Source organism: Macaca fascicularis, chromosome 20, assembly GCF_037993035.2.
Source record: "Macaca fascicularis isolate 582-1 chromosome 20, T2T-MFA8v1.1".
Lineage (NCBI taxonomy): Eukaryota > Metazoa > Chordata > Mammalia > Primates > Cercopithecidae > Macaca > Macaca fascicularis.
The window spans coordinates 23,633,652-23,659,167 of record NC_088394.1 but is presented as its reverse complement, the minus strand read 5'-3'; the positions used below and the strand labels follow the sequence as shown (position 1 = coordinate 23,659,167).

The 25,516-nt window shown below is 35.9% G+C and overlaps 1 protein-coding gene across 4 annotated transcripts in view; it reads right to left on the bottom strand.

Annotated features, from left to right (window-relative positions):
- Positions 1 to 1,156: 1,156 nt before the first annotated feature.
- Positions 1,157 to 25,516, bottom strand: part of RBBP6 (RB binding protein 6, ubiquitin ligase) — a 32,717-nt gene continuing 8,357 nt past the window's right edge. Inside the window, exons 3-19 of one of the 4 annotated variants that reach the window (XM_065537025.1) lie at positions 24,828 to 24,864; positions 20,234 to 20,278; positions 18,083 to 18,171; positions 17,868 to 17,964; positions 17,342 to 17,481; positions 15,197 to 15,310; positions 14,062 to 14,234; positions 12,072 to 12,175; positions 11,619 to 11,956; positions 10,519 to 10,615; positions 10,312 to 10,390; positions 10,148 to 10,202; positions 8,960 to 9,028; positions 6,513 to 6,875; positions 6,124 to 6,225; positions 3,524 to 5,275; positions 1,157 to 3,146 (exon numbers count right to left, since the gene is read on the bottom strand). In XM_065537025.1, coding sequence (XP_065393097.1) covers positions 1,577 to 3,146; positions 3,524 to 5,275; positions 6,124 to 6,225; positions 6,513 to 6,875; positions 8,960 to 9,028; positions 10,148 to 10,202; positions 10,312 to 10,390; positions 10,519 to 10,615; positions 11,619 to 11,956; positions 12,072 to 12,175; positions 14,062 to 14,234; positions 15,197 to 15,310; positions 17,342 to 17,481; positions 17,868 to 17,964; positions 18,083 to 18,171; positions 20,234 to 20,278; positions 24,828 to 24,864 — 5,224 coding nt within the window. In that variant the 3' untranslated portion in view covers positions 1,157 to 1,576. The remainder of the gene's footprint in view (positions 3,147 to 3,523; positions 5,276 to 6,123; positions 6,226 to 6,512; positions 6,876 to 8,959; positions 9,029 to 10,147; positions 10,203 to 10,311; positions 10,391 to 10,518; positions 10,616 to 11,618; positions 11,957 to 12,071; positions 12,176 to 14,061; positions 14,235 to 15,196; positions 15,311 to 17,341; positions 17,482 to 17,867; positions 17,965 to 18,082; positions 18,172 to 20,233; positions 20,279 to 24,827; positions 24,865 to 25,516) is intronic. The other 3 variants (XM_065537026.1, XM_065537027.1, XM_065537028.1) reach the window with 3 other exon arrangements.

Below are 25,516 nucleotides of genomic sequence, written 5' to 3'. Positions count from 1 at the left end.
TACAGGTGCCTGCCACCAGGCCCGGCTAATTTTTTTTTTTTTTTTTTGATTTTTAGTAGAGATGGGGTTTCACCGTGTTAGCCAGGATGGTCTCAATATCCTGACCTCGTGATCCGCCCGCCTCAGCCTCCCAAAGTGCTGGTGGGATTACAGGCATGAGCCACCGCACCTGGCCAACATTCTAAAATTTTTAAGTTACTTAATATTTTTTAAGCACTGCACTTAAAAAACACATTCAAAAAAAGTATGCCTGTATACCGCTTAAAATCAATGACCGGCCGGGCACGGTGGCTCACACCTGTAATGCCAGCACTTTGGGAGGCCGAGGCAGGCAGATCACCCGAGGTCAGGAGTTCAAGACAAGCCTGGCCAACATAGTGAAGCCGTCTCTACTAAAAATATAAAAACCAGCCAGGTGTGGTGGCGGGCACCTGTAATCCCAGCTACTCGGGAGGCTGAGGTAGGAAAATCCACTTGAACCCAGGAGGCGGAGGTTGCAATGAGCTGAGATCATGCCACTGCACTCTAGCCTGGGTAACAGTGTGAGACTGTCTCAAGAAAGAAAAAAAAAAAAATTATCTCAATCCCTACTTATACCACTGTTTCTAAAGTACCATTCCCACTCTCCCTCATTCCCCAAATCTTTTCAGTACATTTTCACTGTCCCCAGGTACACTTCCCGAACCACAGCAATAAAGGAAACTCATCATAATTACCACTTGCTTGTCAACTGGGCAGACTGGTAGGCCACAAGCACTCACGGGTTTAGCTACATTCTACTTTATCAAGGAATACTCACTTACTAGGGTTTCCAGAAAAATACGTGGCCATAAATGAGTCATCATTCTGCATCTCTAATATTCAAATCCAAACCACTTTGAAAGTTCAAACTTCTAATTTCTATGTAATGCAAGACGCTCCTAAATTTATTTAACCACATCTCCAATTAATCCTGATTCATTTCTGGCCTCTACCACCTGCCCACCTATGAAGTGTATCTTCAATGTTTAATTTAGAATTTTGTATATTCAGTTTAACTTATATTAAAAACTAAGAATTTTAAAATAGGGAAATGGACTCATACATACAATCTCCGTCTGTGGGTTAAGTATATAAATATGGCAATACTTTCTGTAAATAATGCAAATACTCAACATTTGAAAAGTTTACTGAAAACTTTTATTGTAATCAAAAAGTGACATAACGGGGTTGTAATGAATTCAGCAAATCATTCTGCTGATATTTTAGAACTTATATCAGCTTTTGCCAGGCAATTAAAAAAATTCAAATGTGAAAATTTCACATTACAGTAAACTCCACCCCAACTAATTAATGGTGGTTAAAAATAATAGGCCCTAGCAAAACCTCTCATGTTACATGGTCACAACTCACAATTCTGTACAAAAGTTCGTGTTATAAAGCTCTGATGTAAAAATCAAATAATCAAGCAGCAATATTTTAAGTGCAGCACAGGGTCTTTCCATGTCATTATTTACAAGGCTTGAATCTCTTTACATTATAACAAAATTTAATACAGATGACTTAGTAATTAAGTCAATTTTTAAGATCTGTCCTTTTACACAGTGACAGATTTCACTTTTTGGTCATCTTTCTCCTTCTCCTTTTCTTTATCTTTGTTCTTCTTTGACTTCTTTTTCTTGTGTTTGTGTTTTTGGCTTTTTTCCAATTCCACTTCAGTGCCTGCATGTTTCTTATGCTTCTTATGCTTTTTATGTTTCTTGTGTTTTTTCTTTTCCTTCTTTTTCTTCTTCTTCTTGCTATCCTGACTTTCCGCTGAGCTGGCACTGCTACTGTGGCTTCGGGTCTGGCTTCCAGAAGGACTGTGGCTTCTGCTGGGGCTGACGCTGGGGCTGCTGTGGCTCTGGTTCCTGCTTATGCCCACCTGGACAACTGCTGCTGTGTCCAGGTTCTCTTTCGCTTTCTCCACTATTTTATCTTCCAGGTCCTTAGAAATGTTTCCTGAAGTTTCCTCTTCTTTTACAGAAACATTACTTTCACTGTCACTTTCATTATAGTCTGGTTCAAAAGCAGCTTCATCAGTTTCTCTAGTTAAGTCAGAGGAAAGTCTGGAGGAATGACTTAACTGGGGTTTAGGCTTGGCAGTATTCTTGTCAATTTGCCCAGTAATTTGCTCTTTTTCAACTTGTGTCTCTGGTGGGTTAAGTATATAAAGTAGTTTATTGCCACTTGACTCTTTATTGTTCCTTGCTTCTAATACATGCTTCTCACGATCCTTACAAGGATTTTTATCTACAGACTTTGTCTCTTCATTTGGGCGTTTAGTATCGTAAGTGGCTTTGTGATCATGAGGTTTTCTGTCTCTTGAAGGACTAGAATTACTTTTTTTGGAATCTCCTGTTCCTTTTTTAGGCAAATCTCTCTCTTCCCTTGGCTTATTTTTCTGTCCAGATGCAGAATCTTTATTCCGAGAAGGAGAGTCTTTTCTTCTTGTTAATTCATTCTTTTCATCTCTACGTTTGGAACTTGAATACTCTCTGGTGTCATAGTCAGTTTTTTTGTCTCTATTGGGAGTGAAGTCTTTATTTGAGGAAGCACGAGTGGAATCATGTTTATCTGAAGTTCTAGCCTCTTTGGAAGATTGAGACAGACTTTTAAAATTTCCTTGTTCATTCAGACGGTCCAAATTACTCTCTTTCTCTGGCTGAGTGTTGTTCTTCCTCTTTTCAGCGTTTTCCTTTTCCAACACTGAATAATCTCGATCTTTGGTTTTCCCTTTTTCACTAGATGCAGAGTTTTTTGAACTTTTAACCTCGTGTTGTATGATTTCATGGCTCACGTCCTTGGTGAATTTCTGAATTTTCTCTGATGGCTCACTTTCTTTCTCAGGATACTTGACTATATTTGATGGCTTGGTACTAACATTTTTTATAACACTAGCGGGTTTTCCTACACTTGATATAGGCTGTGTGGATTTAACATCTTCTTCTTCAGATTCAAAGTCATCTTTATCCCATTTGGATTGAGGAACCTGAATCATAATGATAACATCTTCAGCTGGTGCTGTATTGTCATTATTATATTCTTCCATCGTTTTAATCACAGTTCGCTTTGTATCTGTTTTTTCTTCAGATTTCCGCACAGGACTGCCTCCAGTTGAGCTCGTACTAAAAAGAATAACAATATTTTTAATTAATGAAGAATTTATTAATTATAAAACATTGATAAATATAAAAATGCTAACTTAAACACAAATGTTCTTTTAACTTAAAAAAAAAAACAACAAAAAAAAACTTATTCTGCCCTAAGGAAGACACACAATTTAAGATTATGATTGTATAAACACAAATGTGGCTCACCCCCAAAATCTACTTATAACCTTGTCTTTAGCAATTCCTTTCTTCAAAGACAACAAAAGACTAAATAAAACCAGCCTACTTCCCTAGATCAGCACATTCATAATATAGAAAGCACAAGCATGGGTAAAACTGAAGAAAATCCTTCCCCCAACAAACTTCCACACCCACCCCCTACATTCAGATACCTGGTATAATCCACTAGAGTTGAGCTGGATCCTTCAGTTCCAGTCACTTTTCGTCTGACCTTTGCTTTGACTTTTTCTTGTTTAACTTTGCTAGATGTTGACTCCAACTTTTCACAGGGTTCTTTTGTGTTAGATATATTTTCTGTACTTCCAATTTTCTTCCCAGTTTCTCTGTTGAGTTTGATTTTTTTGGCTGGCGCAGTTGAAGAAATTTTGTCCTTTTCAGGGGTCCTATCCATTTTTTCAATATCAGGTTCCATTTTGCGCTTTGGTGATGGTTTCACTATTTCAGTCACTTCTAGTTTCGAGATTTTCATTGAAGAAGACTCAAAATCCTTATCTACACCTTTTTCCTCAGTTTTTCTTTTTCTTTTTTCTCCCTTATTATCAAGTGGTTTGTTTTTCTCATTAGGCTTCTTGGCCTTTTCTTCCTTAGTTGTTAGCTTTTCTGATTTGACATCTTTGGAATAGTCCTTCTTCACTTTTTCCTCTTTGAGTGGTTTTGTTTCTTGGTGTTCTTTTGCTGATTTAGAGTGAGCTTTTCTGGGCGTTCCAGTGATTTTTTCATCCTTCTGAGAGGAAGATGATGATTTAGCATTGTCAGTCTTTGGAGTCTCCTCTTTGGCTTTTTTAAGTGGAGGTTCAGATCGAGGAGATTTCTCACGTTCTCCATCTATTTTTTCTTGGGGTCCTTTAGCAGGTTTTACAATATTTTCTTTTTTGGACACAGCAGATCCATCATTCTTCCGTTTGGTTTTATCACCCTTTGTTTTTGGTTTATCCCTTTCTCTCTTGTCTTTTTCAGACACTGATTTAAAAGTGATGGATTCTGCATCCATTGGTTCATCTCTAACAGGTGTGGCATCATCTCTACTTGGGAGAACAAACAGTGAGTCTGTTTTATTTTCTTCAACACCTGTAGGTTCTCTTGATTTCCTAGAAGTCTCTAATAACTCTGGGTTCAGAAAACCCTCACTTTCTTCCCCTTTTCTTCTTTTTCTGTGTTTCTTATGCTTATTTCCTTTACCATCTCCTGGAGCGTTTTCACTCTCCTTCTCTTTTGACTTTGTATTATCCTTCTGATTGTGACCATCTCTTGCTGAAAGCTTTTCTGGATAGTTGCTACCTATGTTTCGACTTCTATGTTGCCCACCAACATAATCTTCTCTGCGGCCTCTTGTGAAGGGAGAATTCCTGATGTTAAGTGGTAAAAATCTCTCTGGAGAAAAGTTCTCTCTATTTGCTGAGGGTCTAGGCTGTGCTCCAGCAGCAAAACCTTTATAATATTTTTCATACCACTCTCTATATTTTCTCTCCCATTCTCGATAGCGTTCTTTTTCAAATGGGTCTCTAAAGTCAACACTCCTCCCATAATAGGCTTTCATGTCATATGGTGGTGGAACTTCTCTGTATCTATTAAAATATTCACGTTCCGTTTCCCCTTGAGGTACGTTACGTTTATTAGGAGACTGTCCCCTAAACGCTTGAGGAGATCTTGATCGTGAATGATAGCGTCTATAAGGGGGTGACCTTGACCTAGATCGATGATATCCATGAGATCTAGACCGTGAACGGTAATTGCGGCTCTTGCCTCTGCCTCTTCTGGGGTATGGAGGTGACCGTGAATAGGAACGAGAATGTGAGCGGCTGAATGATCGAGAATAAGAGCGTGAACGTGTTGAACCAGATCTTGATTTAGAATAAGTATATGAACTTCTTGAATACGAAGAACCACTATAGGGAGATTTAGACCTAAAAACAAAACAAAACAATAGTTGATAGTTGAGAAATATATACAAAATAAAACACAAACTCTCAGATTCTAGCATTCTTTCCTCACGGTTTCATCTGTCTTTATATCAAATTTCATCTTAGATGATTAAAGAGGCATAGTGACCTCTACTGGAATGGAATAAAGTACACAAATCAGAGCAATCACTTGTTACAAAACAAAAGTGAAGTCTTAACAATTAGAGTGAAGTGCATTAATGTACCGTGAGTTATATGAGCTAACTAACATTAAACAAAATGTCAATTAATTTTAAATTTCACTTCCTATCTGAGTATTGAAGTAGGAGTCTGTTTTTTGTCCTATACTGGCCAACAGCCTAGTTGTAAAAGAAACATTTCAAGTGTAAGGCTAAAAAATAAAGTCTTTTAAACAAACTTCCAGGGAATTTTTATAATTCACTTTTTCTATCAATAAAGCAATTCGTGTTCTATTACTGCTTCATAATTACACAGGTTAATGTTCCAGCAAGAAGCTGTAGCCTTATGGTAAAAGGGTCCTGAGAACTGTTCTTTGGCTATTCCCCTATTTCTTTCCTTCCAAAAACATTTCCCAATTATTTGATACTATAAATAACTTCAAGGGACAAGGGCAATTTAATCCCCACAACTGTTAGTTCTACACAATAGAATTTACACTGAGACATTATTTCAATGAACAGATATTGGGAAATAAGCTACATCTTCACTTCTACACACCTAGACCGAATCAGAAAAATTCGTAAGTGCAATGTTCTTTATATCCATAGCTAATCCCTGGATATTCAAAGTCCCATTTGTAATTCTGTTGTGAAGGCTTGCAAAACACTAACCTGGAAAATGAGCGCCTACGCTCCTTTTGAATCTTTTTGTATTCCATCAATTCCTTAGCAAAATCATTTGTAAACTCATCTAGCTTGGACTTTTTCTTTTCCCTAGTAAAATAAAGTTAAAGAGTGAAAGTTAACAAAAACCATTTAAGAAAACTAACAAGACAAATGTAATTAGATCATGAATGAAATGAATGAAATTGCCATTAGTTTTCCACTTTAAAACTATAAACTAGGAATCCCTGAGGAAGTTGCTTGTATGGCTTTGGTTTAAATTTTAGGTGAATTTCTCATACTAACTGGAAACACTGGAAAACGTTTCCAGACACCTATTTAATGTTATTATCAGAAAATGAAAAAAGTGTATAATAATTTCAAATTAGAATACATACTCTTCTTTTAGTCGTCGCTGCTCTCTATAGAATTCTTCCCTGGACAAAGGTGGTGCTTGTGTTGTTGGGATGGTATTTGAATGAGCTGTCTGCACTCCTGATGATACCCAAGGTGTTGATAAATTGGTAGGAGCTGGAGGAAACCCTGGAGGAGGGACACTATACCCAGCAGGTGGTGGCTGGCCAGGAGGAAACTGAGGAGAAAACTGTGGAGGAGGAACACCCGTAGGGAGAGGAAGTGTATGGGGAGGAGGCGGATACAAAGGAGGTGGTGGAACAGGTACAAAGACTGGAGTTGCTGGTAGTGACGGGCCTTGAGTCCTCTGTGATCTTTCGCTGTGGTGTCGCCCACGGTTTATACTTCTGGAGAAATAAATTCCAAGATATTACTTCTTCAAACTAAAGTCATCTGAGACAAGTAAGCTTATCTTTTCTATCCATAATTATTTTCAAACTTAAAAACAGTGGAATAGAACCAACTATTCAACTAGTATATCAACATTAGTACAATTTATTTATAAAAATAACTCTACAACATAACATAATTCTTAAGGCCATGTATTGACTGAGATGATGCAAGTTTATAGGACCTTTTCTACATGGAAATATTGTATTTAAAAGTTCTCTTTTATGAAGTTCAGATTGATTATCACTCCACTAATTACTACCTGTTACTTCCTAAACTGTCTTTTGAAGGAACTGACAGATTAATGCTGCTGTGACCTAGCTCTCCCCAAAAGTTTACTTATTTATTTTTGAGACAGAGTCTCACTCTGTCGTCCAGGCTGGACTAAGTGGTGCAATCTTGGCACACTGCAACCTCCACCTCCTGAGTTCAAGTGAATTCTCCTGCCTCAGCCTCGCAAGTAGCTGGGACTACAGACGCGTGCCACCATGCCCAGCTAATTTTTGTATTTTTAGTAGAGACAGGGTTTCACCATGTTGGGCAGGCTGGTCTCAAACTCCTGACCTCAGGTGATATGCCCAAAGTGCTGGGATTACAGGTGAGAGCCACCACACCCGGCCCCAAAAGTTTAAATGAAGGAAAACCACCTACTGTAACTTCTTTTTTGAGGGAGGAAGCGGGTGAAGATCATACAAAGCAGAATAAACTCTAGTTTTAACTTCTATAATTAACAATGAAAATATCAAGGCTTTCTCTCAAAGAGAAAGCATTCTCCTTTTTTTGGAGACAGGGTCTCGCTCTGTCCCCCAGGCTAAAGTACATTGATGTGGTTATAGCTCACGGCAGCCTTGACCTCCTAAGCTTAAGTGATCCTCCTGCCTCAGCTCCCCAGGTAGCTGGGACCACAGGTGCATGCCACTATGTCTGGCTAATTTTTAATTTTTTTTTCTTGGTAGAGACAGAGTCTTGCTATGTTAACCAGGCTAATTTTGAACTTCAGGCCTCAAGCAATCCTCCCCCATCAGCCTCCCACAGCTCTAAAATTACCAGCATGAGCCATTATGCCTGGCCAAAACTCTTTTTATAAAGTTTTGGAGACCCCTTTATCCTGGTGGTGATTATAAACTAGACTAGCAGTTCTCAACTTTTTGGCACCAGGGAGCTGTTTTGTGGAAGACAATTTTTCCATGGACGGGGGTGGGGGGTGGTTTCGGGATGAAACTGTTCCACCTTACAGGATCAGGCATTACATTCTCATAAGGAGCGTGCAACCCAGATCCTTCACATGCGCAGTTCACAACAGGGTTCCATGCTTCTATGAGAATCTTAATGCCACCACTGAACTGACAGGAGGTGGAGCTCAGGTGGTAATGCTTGCTCACCTGCTGTTCACCTCCTGCTGTGTTGCCCAGTTCCTAACAGGCCAAGGATGGGTACTGGTCTGTGGCCCACGGTTGGGGACCCCTGACCTAGACAGTAAGATTCTTACTTCTCAGATTAATATTGCTTGTACCTGCCCACCAGGGCAGAAGCCTCTAACAATCTCCTGTCTCTTCTTTTGGAAAAGAGAAGGTGGGAGATGATTGGGACAGTGGAGTATAGAAGAGAAATAAATGCAATTCTTGTTCACAGTTGGGAGCTGAGCTTGTTAGCTTTCATCTTAAATTGGTATCTTAAATACTGTCTGAGCCTTAATGACTTTCTTCTACTTCCAAGAGGGTAAATGCAAGCCAATATTCTGCTGTTTGCTGACTGGGAGAAAGTAATCACTGGGAAGGAATATTAAAAATGTCTTAAAAACCATCATTTAAGATACTATATATTATTCTTTTCTAGCCCTCTTTAAAGACAACTACCCAGGACTTAAGAGGGATAAACACAATACAAACAAATGACTCCCTTCCCTCCTGCCACTGCTGTGCTTTTATTTCTTTGGTATTATATTTTTCTTTGGTGATACATACACACACACACACAAACACACACACACACATATATATAAAATAAGATGATTATTTTCCAAGATTTTTAGTATGCCTACCTGTAGCAGCTCCTCTCCCCTCTTCTAATTTGTTGTGGTGGAGAAACCAGATAGCCGAGTTTGTTGGAACTGTGTGGGAGAAAAAAAAAAAAAGGCTCAAGTATTTCTCCACAGGTATAATACATGACCTTTCCATGCATAGATGTTAAGACACCAATTTTAACTGCTCTGAAAACTTTTTTCTACTCCCCAATTCTTAAACTTGTTTCGGATAGAGAGCTGAAAAAATATTATATTTTCTTAAAACTAATTTTCCTCCACCAAATTAACTGTATTATAACAATAACTAGACCTCAAAAGAGATCACTTTATGTAATATTATATTTTAATTGGCATTCTATAAATTACTCTGTGAACTTATTGTTATATAGAAGGAAAAGAGCCCTTTTGTCTGCTGGGCACAATGAAGTCATTTTACATGTTAAGGTAGGTAGTGTCATTCCAAATCCAAATGAGGAAATGGATGTTAGGGAGTAAAACCACATGACCACTGTCATGCAGCTAGGAAACGAAGGAGATGGGATTCAAATCCAAGTCTACCTATTTCTAAATCCTATGCTCCTTCTACTGATTTATCCTACTAGTAACTCATACTTTTAAGAATATGTCAGTTTTCAACTGGATTATATAAACAGAAATAATTATATAAATAAAAATACATTAAGTCAGTCTGCCGATTTTCAATGCCATAAAACATCCCACAGAGAAAATCAAAGTTCTTTGTATTTTAGGGTGGAAAAAACACATCCTGTAGAATAAAAGACTTCATTTCAGACAAAAAATATTTGTTTGGTAGATGTTAATCTTATTATGTATGCACTCAAATCAAACTTTGATCATCCAATCTAAGGATAGAAAAAGTTAAACCTACTAGGAAAATAACTGACACCATATTTAAAATAACTTTTCAAGTAATCTTATCTACTCGTTAACTGAAATCCTGTCAAGATCCCCATTTGTTGGACATGAAAGTAGAAAAAAACTTTAAAAATTCTGTATTTTAGAAAAGATTTACTCATTTTTAAAAAAAACCCTCATATAAGCTTGAATTTTGACATTTTACAAAAAAAAAGTTAATCTGGCACATGAAAGTTTACAATAAAGAGCAGCGACCGGCTGCCTAGTTTGGACCTTCCATCATCTAGTTTGCAGGCAATCATCAGAAGATTATTGTAAACATCTACTCACTGTTCCCAGCCTGGTCGACCACCACCTGGACGAGCAGTATTTATTCTTACTGGACCTAGAAGCAAAAAAATAAAAACAGTAGGTAAATATAAAATTGCACATTAAATCAAGCTAAAATTATTTTTTAAAGGGAAAAAAGTCTAAACCAAAGTCACCTTACTTACCAGTTGTGGGGATCAATTGTCCGTGCAATAAGGACTGTCCAAGCAAAGACGGGGTTCCAAGAACAGGCACCTGGTAACCCTTTAGAAACAACCACAAATAAACAGAAATAGTTAATAATAATAAAAAAAAAAAGAGGTAAAAACAAAACCAGAACAACAAAACCCTACTGTAAAAAAATCCCAAATTAAAGCATCAGTAAAATTTACCTTCTCTTCCATAAGAGCGGTAATTGCAATTGAGGAGGTTCCCTTTGAGTGCTCTGATGCAAGAGCTGCAGCTGGCAATATTTTATTATCAGAATCCCTTAAAAAAATATAAATTATAATACATTAAAAATCATCAGAAATGGACAATTAAGAGTAAAAAATTTGCTGCTGTTTACCCATCACCTGCAGTAAGATCAGTTACGTGAAAGATGATGAATACTTTTGAGAAACATGACAGAAGGCTGAAACTTTGAAGAGTTCTCTATATCTAAGTGGAAAAGTAAAATGAAGGACCCTCAAGAAGATATGATACTTATGACAGAAATCACTTGCAAGAAAAGCAAAACTTAAAGAAAATCAAAGTGTGGCCTATGAAGACAAAAATCCCCCTAGGATTAGGAGTTAAGTTTTAGCTCTAGCTCTACCACTAAACTGAAAGGATAATCTTGGGCCAGCCATAGAACTCTCTGGCCTATTCCCACTATCAACCAAATACATTTCACCAGATCAGTGGAATTTCTTAAATGTAAATGTAAAGGTCTCATCCTAAAGATTTTGCTTCAATATGTCTGAAATGGGACTCTGACATCTATTTTTTTTTTTTTTTTTTTTTTTAAGAATTTATGAGACATTAAACTACATGGACAACTGTCTCATTTCTGAAGTGGCAGGCTATGAGTTTTCACTATTATCCTACATAATAACGATGCTCCACAACAATCACTATTTCTGACTTCTCTACCTATCCAAATTGTTCTTACTCAAAACTACTCCTATCCAAAACTATCATTATGACCACGAGTGAATTCTTCCACCTCTGTTAAGTTCAGAGCTGTTATGGTATATGGAACATTCAAGGTTTAACAGGAGCTGGTTGCACCCTGTGTAGTATTTGACCTCGGGATGCTTAATCCTCATTTGCCAAATGAATCTCCTTTGTTTTCCTCTTCCCCCAATAAGACTAAGTCATTTCTTACAAGTCATCCCACATTACTAAGCACAGTGGTCCACTAAGAAAGCTGTTAAAGTGATACTCAACAACAAAACACTACATCATTGACCTCATTTGGTTTCTAACAGTGAAAAATACATAGGCTTACCGAAAAGGTCCATCTGATTTTTCTGAATGAACTGATATTGATACTGTTGCAGTTATATCAGGTACAGGAGCTGGAGCAGAAGATGGATTTCCAGACACAGGAGGGGCCAAGGAAGACTGATTAGAAGTTAATGAAGATATAGAGGGAGTTGGGTGAGTTGATGAAGATGTCACTGGAATCATAAGAGGATCTTGTTGTCTTGATATTGGAGATCTCATCAGAGGCTGCAGGTTTCTCTGAATCAGTGGTCTTGGAGGTGGTATTGGGGGTGGTGGAGGAGGTAACTGTTTTCGTAGTCTTTTTGTATAACCAGTTTCATTTTTGAAGTTATTAACAGCCTACAGATACCAAGCATAATAATGCAGAAAAATGTTATGCAGTATTCACTGAAGTACAGTTAAATCAGTTAAAGAGTAAAAAGAATTTTTTCATAAAATGGATACAAAGATTTACCTGTCGTAAAAATTTATTGGCAATTAAAGCATCAGGAGAAACATCATTTTGATGACACGTTGGACATGTATGCTCATCTGACTCCAGGAGTGCTGTTCTTATACCTATGTGTAAGATTTCAAATATTAATAAAAGCATAGTAGGAACTCAGTGTTTACGAAATGAATTAAAAGGATGGTCCACATTTGTTCAGTTACATTACTGTTTTCCAAGCACGTTGTGCTAATCATTTCTTAGATTAAGAAACTTAAGTAAAATCTCCCATTTTAAGTATCCCTCTGCTCTTTTCTGTATGACCTATGCTACTCTAAAAAGAGAAGTCATAACTGGGTGTACTGGCATGTGCCTGTCATCCCAGCTCCTGGAGAGGCTGAGACAGGAGAATCACTTGAGCCCAAAAATTCAAGGTCAGCCTGGGGCAAAATAGAAAGGATCCCTCACCTCATCTTTTTTTTTTTTAAAGGACACATTTAAACAAATGTCTGAATTGCCAGCAAAAGCACTCTTTGTTTAGCTAGTAACTGGAATATTGCAGAAAACAAAAGAGAAGTATGAGATAGTCTAGAAAGGCAAAAATTTTACATGGCTAAGTTGGGGTTTTTATTCTAGCAAGGAAATGAGAGATCTACAGCACAGTACATGGCAGCAACACTAAATTACAGATATGAAGATTATGCTTCAATGTAGTAAAACTCCAGTAATATCAAGTGGTTTGTTAAATCTAAGATATACTCTGAAACAAGTCTTTAGCAACCTCTTCTTGATTTTGGTCTTCACTGAAGAGGTCAAAAAATACAGATTTACAGGTATCCAAACCAGGACCCTCTGAAGATAACAAAATCTGTAGATGTTCAAGTCCCTCAACTGCCCCAAAGGCATAGTATTTGCATGTAACTACTATGTACATCCTCCAGTATACTTTAAATAATTTCTAGATTGCTTGTAATACCTGCTGCAATATAAATACTATGTAACTAATTAATACTCTTATTTTAAAATCTGTATTAGTCTTTACTATTATATTAGTTTTTACTGTTTCCTTCCCCCCAAATATTTATGATCTGTGGTTGGTTGAATCTGCAGATGCAGAACCATGTGTATGAGGACTATATATTTCAAAACTACCTTTAAAAATGAAAAAGGCCAGAGCAGGCTTGAGCATATTTTCGGGTTAACACTGATTTATTCTGTGTAAGAAGGCACAAACTTAGGATAAGAGGCAGGAAAAAACTAAGTGCTAATATAAGTGATTTAAAAAGTCACAACTGCATGGTAAATGCTGGGTAATAAGTATGTCTACAGACGCCGGGCGGTGGCTCAAGCCTGTAATCCCAGCACTTTTGGGAGACTGAGGTGGGCGGCTCACGAGGTCAGGAGATCAAGACCATCCTGGATAACATGGTGAAACCCCGACTCTACTAAAAATACAAAAAATTAGCCGGGCATGGTGGCGGGCGCCTGTAGTCCCAGCTACTTGGGAGGCTGAGGCAGGAGAATGGCGTGAACCCGGGAGGCAGACCTTGCAAGTGAGCCGAGATCACGCCACTGCACTCCAACCTGGGAGACAGTGAGAAGCAGGTCTTAATACACTTAGAAATATTAGGATAAGCTATTCACAATCCAGGAAAAGGATTTAGATACCACTTAAAAATACTTCCAGAATTATCTAAGGCCCAAAAAGGTTTTAAAATTCTGGATACCACTTAAAACATATAGAAAACAAAGTCTGTATTAAGAAAAACACCTCAGTATAGTCACCCTGACAAAGGTAGAGAAGGTGTTCAATTCTAGTACTTAATAGGACAAAGAGGTTATTGTTTAAAAAAGATAACAGCAACAAAAAGACTTCTCACTACTAAATGCTCATTGATCAACACTTGTCATCAACATTATTAATTTTATTATTAAAATATATGAGGTTGGGAAGAGCCATTCCAAGTAAATACAAATATTCTAAAATATACATCTTCCAAGATTCAGCATTTCTTACATTCATCACAGTAACTGTTTCCACAGCAGGGAATCACAACAGCATCAGTCATAATATCCTTGCAGATGAGACACAACAATTCATCTGGGATAGGATCATCTTCTTCTGAGGAAGAAGATGGCTCCTCTGGTAAGAAGGGAGGTTTCTCTTTCTTCCCAATTGCATATGCTTCTCTGTAAAAGAAGGTTTTAGTGTTTCACCATTGTTAAGAAGGCAGAGTATTCATGCTACATGTTCTACTATTACATGATCGGAACACATAATTCAGCACAATGCTAAATTACTTTTGACAAGCACCGTATCTTCTAAAATAAGGGAGTAATTATGTACAACCTCACTCTAAACAAAGACACAAAAGTCTAAACAAGTATAACAAAAAGAAGCAAGGAAATGCTATAAAAACAATAAAAGGACCTTAGAACCCATAACTCTAAGAACTGTGGGCCAGAAATAAAGCAACATGTTCTGTGCCATAAACTTCTATTTAAGTGACAAAGACAAGACTTGAATTTAGACAACACCATAATCACAATTTTTCCTACTCTATCAAGTTTCTTGAAAAAAATAAAAATTAAAATTAAAAATCCCCAAAAATCTCCCCTTCTCCATATCCCAAAAGTCCCTCAAACCTGTGAAGGTATTGGAGTAAATGCCACAAGATGGGAAATTAAAATTAGTACTGACATTATACAATTAAGGAAAGATAGTTCAAAGGAAATATTATGTCATTGCCACACAAATAATTAATAAAATGAGATACCAAAACCCATGATCTACTTATTAGTATTTTGAGAGGTTAATCAATTTATAGTCAATTAAGAAGCATTAGTGACTTAAATGATCAAAATATGTGTTACAAAATTGTAAAGTAACACCTCATTAGACATTCTAGGTCCAGTTTTTTGTAGAAATGCATTTTGCAGAAATGTTGGGCATTAAATATAGTATTAAAAAAATAAAAATAGCTATTCTCAGACTTGTCACCATTGCTTCTACACCCCCATCTTCTCTGTAATCAGGCAAATTTGCAAAACACAGGTATCCCTAGAGAAACCCTTTCTATTTCATTCAGGAACAGAGTGTGTTTATCTCAATGCTGAAAATGAAAGAATCTCGGCTGTACAGAGTAGGGTACCTTAGGTGTGTTATTTGTGTTGCAGTTGCTCCATAGACATCACCACGATTCCAGAAATAAGTATCAATTTGCTTATGCCCCATTGTTCCCAATTTGTGAAAGAGGAGTCTCCCACTGCCCAAAAGAGAGAAAAAAGAAAAAAAAAAAAAAGAAAAAAAAGAGGAGAACAGAGGATAGAAAAAGAAACAGAAGAAGAGTCTGAGTTGCTTATCAGTGGTGTTAGTGAAGAGGGTGAAAGTTTCATTTAAAATATTTGGATTCCCATCTTTCCCCAGTATTTGCTGTGTGTCTGGCACAATTGGGCATTTGTATTTCAGCATTCAAAAGCAATGAAGTTAATTATTAGTTAGGGTTTACAGGTGATATTAATTTTTCCGACACAAATTTTTATTTAAAAATTTTACATAATATAGATGAAGCGGTCTGCTCTTGTGTCTGTAAAAAGAATCAATTTCAAGCTAAAGTTGTTTGGAAACATCTATGAAATGTCTCTGAATTAGAAACAGCATAACAACAGACTGTTCAATGATGAACCACAAAAACACAGGATGGTGACTGATAAAAAATAGATGGGGGTGAAGTTGAGGAAGTGAGCAGGGTTGGGAGTTTAGGAAAACATTCTTATCTGTGAACGAAAACACTATTTACTAAAGTACATATTCAAAAACACAAGATCTTTTCAATACCATTCTACGGCATAGCTATTTTCATCATCATCCCCACCTGCTCACTACACTACACTTCAACAATATTTATAGCATGAAGCCGAGGAAAACTGTTCTTTTTAATATATATATATACACACACACATATAGATATTTTTTTGTCACTGAGAACATGAACACCTATTCTGTAAATTGATGCCCTGAGGATCCTCTAACTTCACAATCTCCTGTACAACCTGTTAAAAATGTAGAATCAGGGTCTTATCACATAACTTCTAAATCAAAATCGGGGGCAGAGCAACCAGGATTTTTTTTTTTTTTTTTTTTGTCCAAGGTCACTCTACCTGGCCAGTCTTTTAACATGCTTTTGCAGGAGATTCTTATGCTCAACAAAGTTAGAAAACGACAGTCCAAAGAACACTTAATATTGTGTTGTATAGTGTATGAATTAACAACTGTTGAAGGTAATCCAAAAAGTAACTGACTACATTAATAAAAGCAGATAAAATGGGAAGTTATCTAGTTGAACCCTGCCACTAAAGTTTCATGTCTGTCCATTTCATTAAAAACTGGTTCATAATATAAATCTGAATACACATTAAAAATGGGCATTAAGGGCCGGGCACGGTGGCTCACGCCTGTAATCCCAGCAATTTGGGAGGCCAAGGCGGGCGGATCATGAGGTCAGGCTAACGTGGTGAAACTCCTAACACATCCTGGCTAACACGGTGAAACTCCGCCGCTACTAAAAAAATACAAAAAATTAGCTGGGCGTGGTGGCAGGTGCCTGTAGTCCCAGCTACTGGGGAGGCTGAGGCAGAAGAATGTTGTGAACCTGGAGGTGGAGCTTGCAGTGAGTCAAGATCGCGCCACTGCACTTCAGCCTGGAGGACACAGCGAGACTTGGTCTCAAAAAAAAAAAAAAAAAAAAAAGGCATTAAGGTGTTTTATAGAGCTATAGTTTATCAGAACTAATGGTTTATAAAATAAACCTTACTTGAGAATCTTAAGACTCACATGGCATATCCAAACTTATTCAAGCTACTTCAGTATTTCATTTACGCCTGACACTTAAATTTGCCTCAACATCATGCAGAGCTTTTATTCTTAAGCCTCCTGTTTCTTAAAATGATTACAATCTGTTTTGTTCACTTAAAAATGCGAGTAGCATATATAATAAGAGTATGTGGGAGTATGTATGTGAATGAGGAAGAAAGCAGGGAATGACAGAAAAAGAAAAAATTAGAAGACTACAAGGGAAGTGGCACTCACTGATAACAAAAATCCCCAAATCCATTTTAAATTTGCTTTAAATGGAGCAGACTGCAGCCTCACAGAAATGCAAGATGTAGAGACTAATGACCTTGGTATACAAAGTTCTCAAGGAATCCAAGTAGCCAAGTTACAAGCCCAAGATTAAAACACTATACCCTGGGACTGACTGGAGTCTCCAAAGGTCATACCTAATTTGCATACTTACGCATCTATAGTTGGTATTGCATATTTTCCAGTGTTGGTAAGCATTGCACCTTTCATGTTAGGATCTTTCACTTCCATCATGAAACTTCTGGGAATTCCAGTGCTCTTTTTAATCCTAGGACCAGATTCAAAGTTTTTATCCTATTCAGAGGAAAAAGGAAGAGGAGGAAGAGAAAAAGCAGTTACCGTTATTTAATAAATTAGCTAATGTTATACAGTGCTTACTATATTACTTGTAGCGCTTTACATATGTGATCTCATTTAATCCTCGTAACTGCGACGTGAGGTAAGTACTATTTTATCTTCATTTTAGAGAAGAAAAAACAGGCTTATAGAGATCAAGTAACTTGCCCAAACTCACTCAGCTAAGTGGCAGAACCAAGATGTGAAGCCTGGCAAATTTGGCTCCAGAGACCACGCTCATTTGCCATTGTCTACAGAAGGCAGTATTAACCAAGAAAAATAAGATAGCTAAGAAACAATTCCAAAAGAAAAAAGGTAAGACATAGTTTCTGCTTTGAACTTACCCCATTTGTTGGGCAATTCTTAATATAATGTCCAGGTTTACCACAACGGAAACACGTGTAAGATGGAGGTGGTGGACCTAGAGGTTTCTTCATGTAACTAAAAGGGGGAAAAAAAATTACATGTATACGAGGACTTCGCAAAAATAGTGCTTTTGATTGGGGGGGAAAACCCACCCCAAAAGTTCCTATTAGTATAAAATATTTATGAAACTTACTTGATTGGGTCGTATTCATGGCCAGATTGCGACATCATTGCTTTAATTTTATCTTCTTCAGAAGCATTGGCTTCAGCCAGATTGGCAGTCTGTTTAACAGGTAATTATTTGACACACACATTAGAAACACATTTAAGACCACACAGCCAAAGACAACACCACTCATCCTGTAAAGAGCAGTATCTAACTAACCTTGCATAAAAACAGCTATTTACACGTATAACCTGGAAGAGGCACTCGGGAATTCCTTAGGTAATTACATGATGTTTGGGTGTCTGCAAGGCTGAAGAAAGTCATTCTGGGGGCACTCAAACCTTAGACCCTGTTTGTACCTTACATTAAGACTTGCATACTAATTTTCTACAAGTTAAAGACTGATATTGTTAGAATAGAAACACTTGATGTTTTAAAAATAATTCAAGTGTCAGAGCATTAAGACTATAATTTATACTTACAATGTGGAGGTAGGGATGGGGGTAGAATGACTGAACATATTATGCAGCAGGTATTAGAAGAAGGCTCTTTAGGTAGTGATGTTAGTTTCAAATCAAGTGCAAAAGATGTGCATTGAGCATTATAATTTTAAATTGAACTCTTCAGGTAAGTTTTATGAATTTCATCTTTGAGGTATGATATACAAGGTCTAGATATAAGCAGGGTCTAAGGGAGTGATTTCTAGTAAGTTGAATCTTCAGGCATTTAGCACTCATATCAGCCATTCATTGGGGTTTGTCTTTACATTCATCCACAAAACAAGCAACCAGTTTTAACATTTTATTGTAATTTTATATACAAAGAATGCTTAACATTAACAGAGCTTAGAACAGCAGCAACATTTACAGAAAACTGGATTACAGATGTTTAACAACTAATTTGTTTGAACCCAAACACTGTTTTACAAATACCTGTAGTTTAAAAAAACAAAACAAAACAAAACAAAAAAAACCCAATCCCCCAAATCTCCCCAACTCCTCCCCGCAAAGAAACAATGGTAGGAATAGACCAAAAACTCAAATATGGTCCTTACAGTACATAAGAATAAAAACAGTAAACTATAAAATTCTAAGTGTTAACTCTATACTAAACCACTTTGCATTAGAAAATTATAAAATAGGATGGCTTTAGTCCACTTTAGGTTTTAGAATAATCAATTTTAACGCTTACTTTTCCCAGACAGGAGCTTAAAAAGCAATTTGTTACTAGGACATTTTGTCGGGATACAGTCTAGGGGAAAGGACGTAACAAAGCCAAGGACAAGATAGGGACAGCACTAATGGAAAACCCATCTTTTCATTAATCTTGGTTGCTAAATTTGGTTTCACATTTCTGATAGCAGGGAAAAAGGATTTTTGGAAAACTGGACAGCTTCCTTCTCGGCCCTCAAAAGTCTGCCTACTTTTTTTTTTTTTTTTAAAGGCACAATTTGCAAGCTAAATGTATTGCTTTAAAAAGTAATCCATCACTAGTGCTTTCCCAAACAGAAGATACACATTGTTGAGCAGAAAATGCAAGCAATCTTATCGCAAAACATTGCATATACAGTGATTCAGGAGGTAACAATTTGCCCCTCTGCCAAACATACACATTGGTATATTCCTGCAAACAGCTTTACACACTTACACAATTCATGTAGTCTGTGTTCAAACAAATTAGGTTGTTCAAAACTTTTTCTAATGCAGACAGACTACAAGTCTATAGCATAAAGAAACAACTGTATCACATTTAAAATATTGACCTTCATGGGATCAAGTCAAATATTCAAGAAATAACCATGCAATCGTCCGTGTAAAGGAAATCTTCTGTTTTGGCTGCTTAAAAAAGGTCCACATAACTTATAGCCAAAACCAGGAAATTCCTCCAGAACCTTGTTAGTTTCCAATGTATAATTAAACAAAACGTATGAGGGGAAAAAAAATTAAGTGTAGCTTCAAGTGTTTCTTCTGTCTTGAAGATGAACAATACTCCAATACGCTGAGGCTGACAAAGTATTCCCCTATCTTCTCAAAACAGCAACTACTCTTTACAGGATAGTAATAATATGTACAATGCTTTTGCAAAATATATCCTCCCCCAACCCCTCTTAAAAAACCGTTCCACATAAAAAAATATGATGTTAGAAAAAAACTTATATTTTCAAGAATATATATATACCTTTGTAAGCTGGGCCAGAGAAATAGACGCGGAAGAGTCATCAATCTGTTCACAAAAAATTAAACACACATTCAAGTTCCAAACTGAAAACATCTTAAAGTGATCATTTAGCCCCTATTGACACTTAATGTTGAAATATTGGGCATTTTCTTAGTTTTCTAAAGAATGTTAAGCTTGAAAATGTAGCTCAGCCTGCTTCATTCTTCTCTAGATATTTCACACAGTTATCAAAGGCTATCAGTTGGAGGGGAGGAAAAAGGGGCTCAATCAAAATGAAAAAATGGGGAAAAAATATATCACACAGAAAATCTGTTCAGAGTGTTGAGTCCCATTTCTCTCTATGGTCTCTAAATGTGACAATACTCAAGACAATATACACTGGAAGAGAGAATAAGAAATCTAATTTTCCTGCAAGGCCATTATACAACATTGTAAAAACAAACAGCTCTTTAAGGGCTCAGGTAATTGCTTTAATAAATAACAGCTCCCATATAATTGCTACTTCTTTAATTTTTGAAAACATACACTTCAGTCTGAGTGAAGCTTGTTTATTCTCTCATACAGAGAGTAAGAATAGCTTCTTGTCAAAGAAACCACAACTTTATAAGGGCAAAGATGTTAAGTCAAAAAAAGGGAAAACAAAAGCACCCTGTGGAGAAGGCCAACAGAGCTGTCACTTATTATGACGGACTCTATTATTTGAAGAAAGTTAATTTAATCACACAGAGCAAGTGTACATATAAAGGATATAAGAGGGCTTTAAAAAATGTATTTTAATGAGTCTTAAGCATTCTGCTCCACTCACTCACTGCCAATTCTCCAACACTGAAGTGGGGGAGATAACTGGGCATATTTGAAGAGGCATCTTTGTGTAAAAGATGTATGGAGTCAGGAGAGAGCCACCTTCATAAACTGTTGTGTGCAAAGAGGAATAAAACATTTCTCTTTCAAAAATAAAATAAAAATTAAAATGTATTTTAAATTGAACACTAATTTTTGTTCATTTGATCCTCTGAAATGATTTTAATATTAGTTTTTAAAAGAATCTTTAGTAAACAATCCTGAAGATATGCTTTCCCTACAGCTTCCTATGTAGTAAGTGGGCTGCTTATTTAACATGTCGTAAGGTCAGAACTCTTCATTTAAAATGGAGAATGTAACAAGATGTCTGGATCAAATAAAAAAGTCTTCATCAGGTATTCTATATTCCAGAGAACTAAAAGTTTTAAAATAAAAGCAACATGACTTAAGAGCCCCAAAGAGAAATGTAACCAGTCTCAATATGAAGTTCTTAGCCAATGCCCACACAGTAAATAAATGTAAATAAAAAATAATGTTGGCTAAATATAAGACACATCTCACAAATATCTTACGGTTTTAAAAGTTAGTTTGATGGATATTACTGGGATGTTTATTCAGACAAAAGGTTCTTTGCTCTACATTAAGGAACTGACTATAAAAGAGTTCATGATGCACTAATCCCACATCCTAATGCATTTTAACATAATTTGCCAATGGGTTATCATTTTTGTCCAGCTTTAAAGTATTTTTTTCCTTTAAGAACTAATCTCAAGTGGTAAGTAGAAAAAAACCTCTAAATAATACATACTCTCTTTTTATCTAAAATAAGTTCTGACCTATTCAATCTATTTTAAAGATTTTATACCAACCAGGAATTATTTGATTTTAAGTAACAAGGACTAGACAAATTGCTGTCAACCATCATCTATACTACATTTCTCACCAATAAAATAAACAGCCTTTAAAAATAGCCCATTACTATCTAGAATAGAATACAAATACTGATGATTTCCTTGGAAAGAAAACAATTATATTAACTTTCTTACCACTGGAACTAAAAAACTTAACAAAAAAAAGTCTTCCCACTCCTAACACTTAAGATACAGTATCCTTTTTGTTTTTATGCTGGGCTTTTGTGTGCTTTTAAGCTTTCTGCCAACTTAGTATTATATATTCATTGACTTTGAAGTGGTTTTAGATATGCAACTGCATTTAAATCACCTTTTTACCAAATAATCACTACTGCCCCTAAAAATCTTATAGTCCACAAAAAAGTCAAGTTTACCTCAAATTTAGAAAAGCAAACAAATGTTTTCTATATATAGCAAGGTGTTAAGAAATGAGCAAAAAATGTTGACAAAGAATGGTTTAAAAATGATTAGGAATCGGTATTACTAAACATCAATAAAAATAGTGACTCTTGGTAAGATACTAATGGTAAAAAAAAAAAAATCTGCCACTTTAAAGTCCTCACAAAACTGACTGATGCAGATTGTTGACATTAAAATTAACCCACCTCCCTGTACCTAATTAGGGGTCTTACTTTGGGGAGCAAGGATCTAAAATCTTTTATGCTAATTATACTTGCTTTTTGAAGTTAAAGGATCCTATGAAATGCAACTCTGATATTTAGTTAGCAAGAAGAACATCCAGCTTTGGGGTATCAACATGGACGGATGACTAAAAACAAGACTGGGGAATATGGAAACAGTCATCCATCCTTGATTAGAGTTCGCTTCCATTACCAAAACTATATATTCACTTTACTAATCAGGATAAGAAAAATTTGGCCTAGTGCCTCTATTTACTTTGCTTTTGTGAATGTGTACAATCCACATGATTCTAAATCTCCTAAGATGGGCACTAATTATGCTTGATGAATATATTCTCATCCTAAATGCCAGCAAATGCACCCCAAGCAAATAAATGATGGGGACAACAGGGTATCTAATATCTCTATTTCAATAATTCTACCTAAAAATTAAAGCCACTTTTAAAGTATTAAAAAAAAGAAAAGAAAAGAAAAGAGAAACCTAAATAAGCTTAAATAAACTGCTTCTTATAAATGTAATACAGACATGCCGGAACACACAAGGCTAAAAGAATGTTAACTTTATTTATGAACATGTGATTTGTGTTTATACACATGCTAATAAACAAAAAGGAAATAACTGTTTTCAAGAAATAAAACTTCATCTGAATTAGTTTAAATACTATATAAACTGTACTTTATACAAAATGTGTTACATTAACTACTACAGTCACCAGGATAGTCAATCTAATTTATGCTAGCATTTGGATACATAAAAATCAGTTTTAAACCAATCACCAGCAAAACATAAGCTTGGACAGTTTTTACAGCATTATGCTTAAAAAAACAAAAAACAAAAAACAAAAACAAAAACAAAAAAAACAAAAAAAACCCATATCCAAAAAGAGGAAAAAAGCCCCAAACACTAAGACTTTTGATCTTAGAATCACTGTATTTAGTTCCACAAGAACTAAAGGCCATATAACTCTAAAGAACAAGTCCAATGTTCAGATATTCTATTTTATCATGTTTAAGATCCAATGATCCAAGATTAGTGAAATGCCTCATATACAAAGAGCAATAGTATTTAAAAAGTATATAATGTGAAATAGCAAGCAATACCCTTGAATTCTAAATGAAGATTTTAGACATCTTGCATTGTGTACAATATCAAGCCTGGGTATTAAAATGTTTAGAGAACCATTACATTTACAGAACCCAATTATGATAGACCTGTGTTATGAAACAGATGTTTCACCCCACAACTTAGGAATGCTGCTACTTTTTACTGAAGAGCTCAAAGTTAAAATGATATCACAAATTAAGTTAATCTGTGATTACAAAAATTAAGCTTAACTTTCTTCAAACCAGTTATCCTGGTTAGGGGGAGTTACCTCTGATAAGCTACAGCTTTCAACAGCCTACAATTAACGCAGCATTTTAATATCTCATGAAAAAGAGGGAAATATTTTAATTTGGACATCTGCACTAACTAGATGGAAGGAGAAGATCTCATTAAACTTTGAAAACAATAAATTTATATAAACTGAAAATCACTAAGACATTTATATATTCATAGGGGGCCCCAGTTTCAGGTATCACTTTATAGTACAGATGTAAACAAAAGGAGGAGCTCAAAATGCCAAATAAAGCACGACTGAATAATAAAGCTGCATCAATGGTCTCTGGAAAGCTCTTTTCTATGATGTGTTTACTTGGAGAAAGCATCAAACTTTAATATAAGCTTTGCATGTTGCTAATGCATTTTTGGAAGCCATAAATCAGGCAGGAAAAAAAAAAAACTAACAAAAACTAAGTGATACAACGTGAAAATGGCAAAATATACACTCCAAACATTTTTTATTGCAAGAAACAAAAAGCACACAACAGCCTGTACATACATACAAAATACTAACTATAGACAGACAAATGTAGAACATGTCATCATGTTCATTAGTGTAAAACCTAAACGATCTAAAAAGGATCATACATTAACTGTACAACACAGTGTCATACAGGGAGAATGCTATCATATTTAATATGAAACAGTGTTACGGGCACAAATTACCCATTTCTACAAAATAAGTGTGCAAATGATGCCACATATATCCATATTCAACTGAGCTGTCATCAAAATACATTTTATTTACAATATGTACTATGATCAGTTGGATATTAAGTTCTAAAATGATTTACTTCACTGCTACATTATAAAGGTAAAAGCAATGTGTAGAAAAAGTGTGAGATTGTGTTTTTACATACTGCTTTTGTAGTTGCCATCGCTGGTTCAGTTCGACTTCTAAAAAACAAAATAAAAACCAAAATTAACATTAGTTATTTATGAATTTTTGTGCTAATAAATTTTAACACATTATCTTCAATAATACATTTTTAGGAACATAATTTTCCTTTGGTATAAATATTTAACAACAGCCAATTTCTGAATGAATTACTCTGATTAATCTTTACCACCTCTGAACAGTTTTAAGATAGATTTGTGGTTTGGAAAAAAATTCCATACTAGGGAATTCGAAAATAGGTGTACCGTGCCACTTAAAACAAATGTTTTCTGAAAGGTAGTATGGGGATTTTAGGTTTAGAAATGTGGTTTATTCTTAATACACTGAAAAATTAAATTACATAATTTCCCAGTTTCTGAATAGGTAAATTTTCACACATCAGGAAGACCACTGTTGTTAACATTTGTAATTTCGATCCCTGAGAAATTGCTGTGCTCCCAAAACTAATTTTCCAATCTGGAAGGCCAGGCTGATACCTATTTTCATTTTTCAAATGTCTCGAAACAACGATCAAGAATTGAACAAGAGGCCAAGGTGAGAGGATCACTTAAGCCCAGGAGTTTGAGACTAGCCTGGGCTGTAACATAGTAACCCCATCTCTTAAAAAAAGAAAAAAAAAAACTGAACAAAAATTCTCATTCCCAGAAAAAC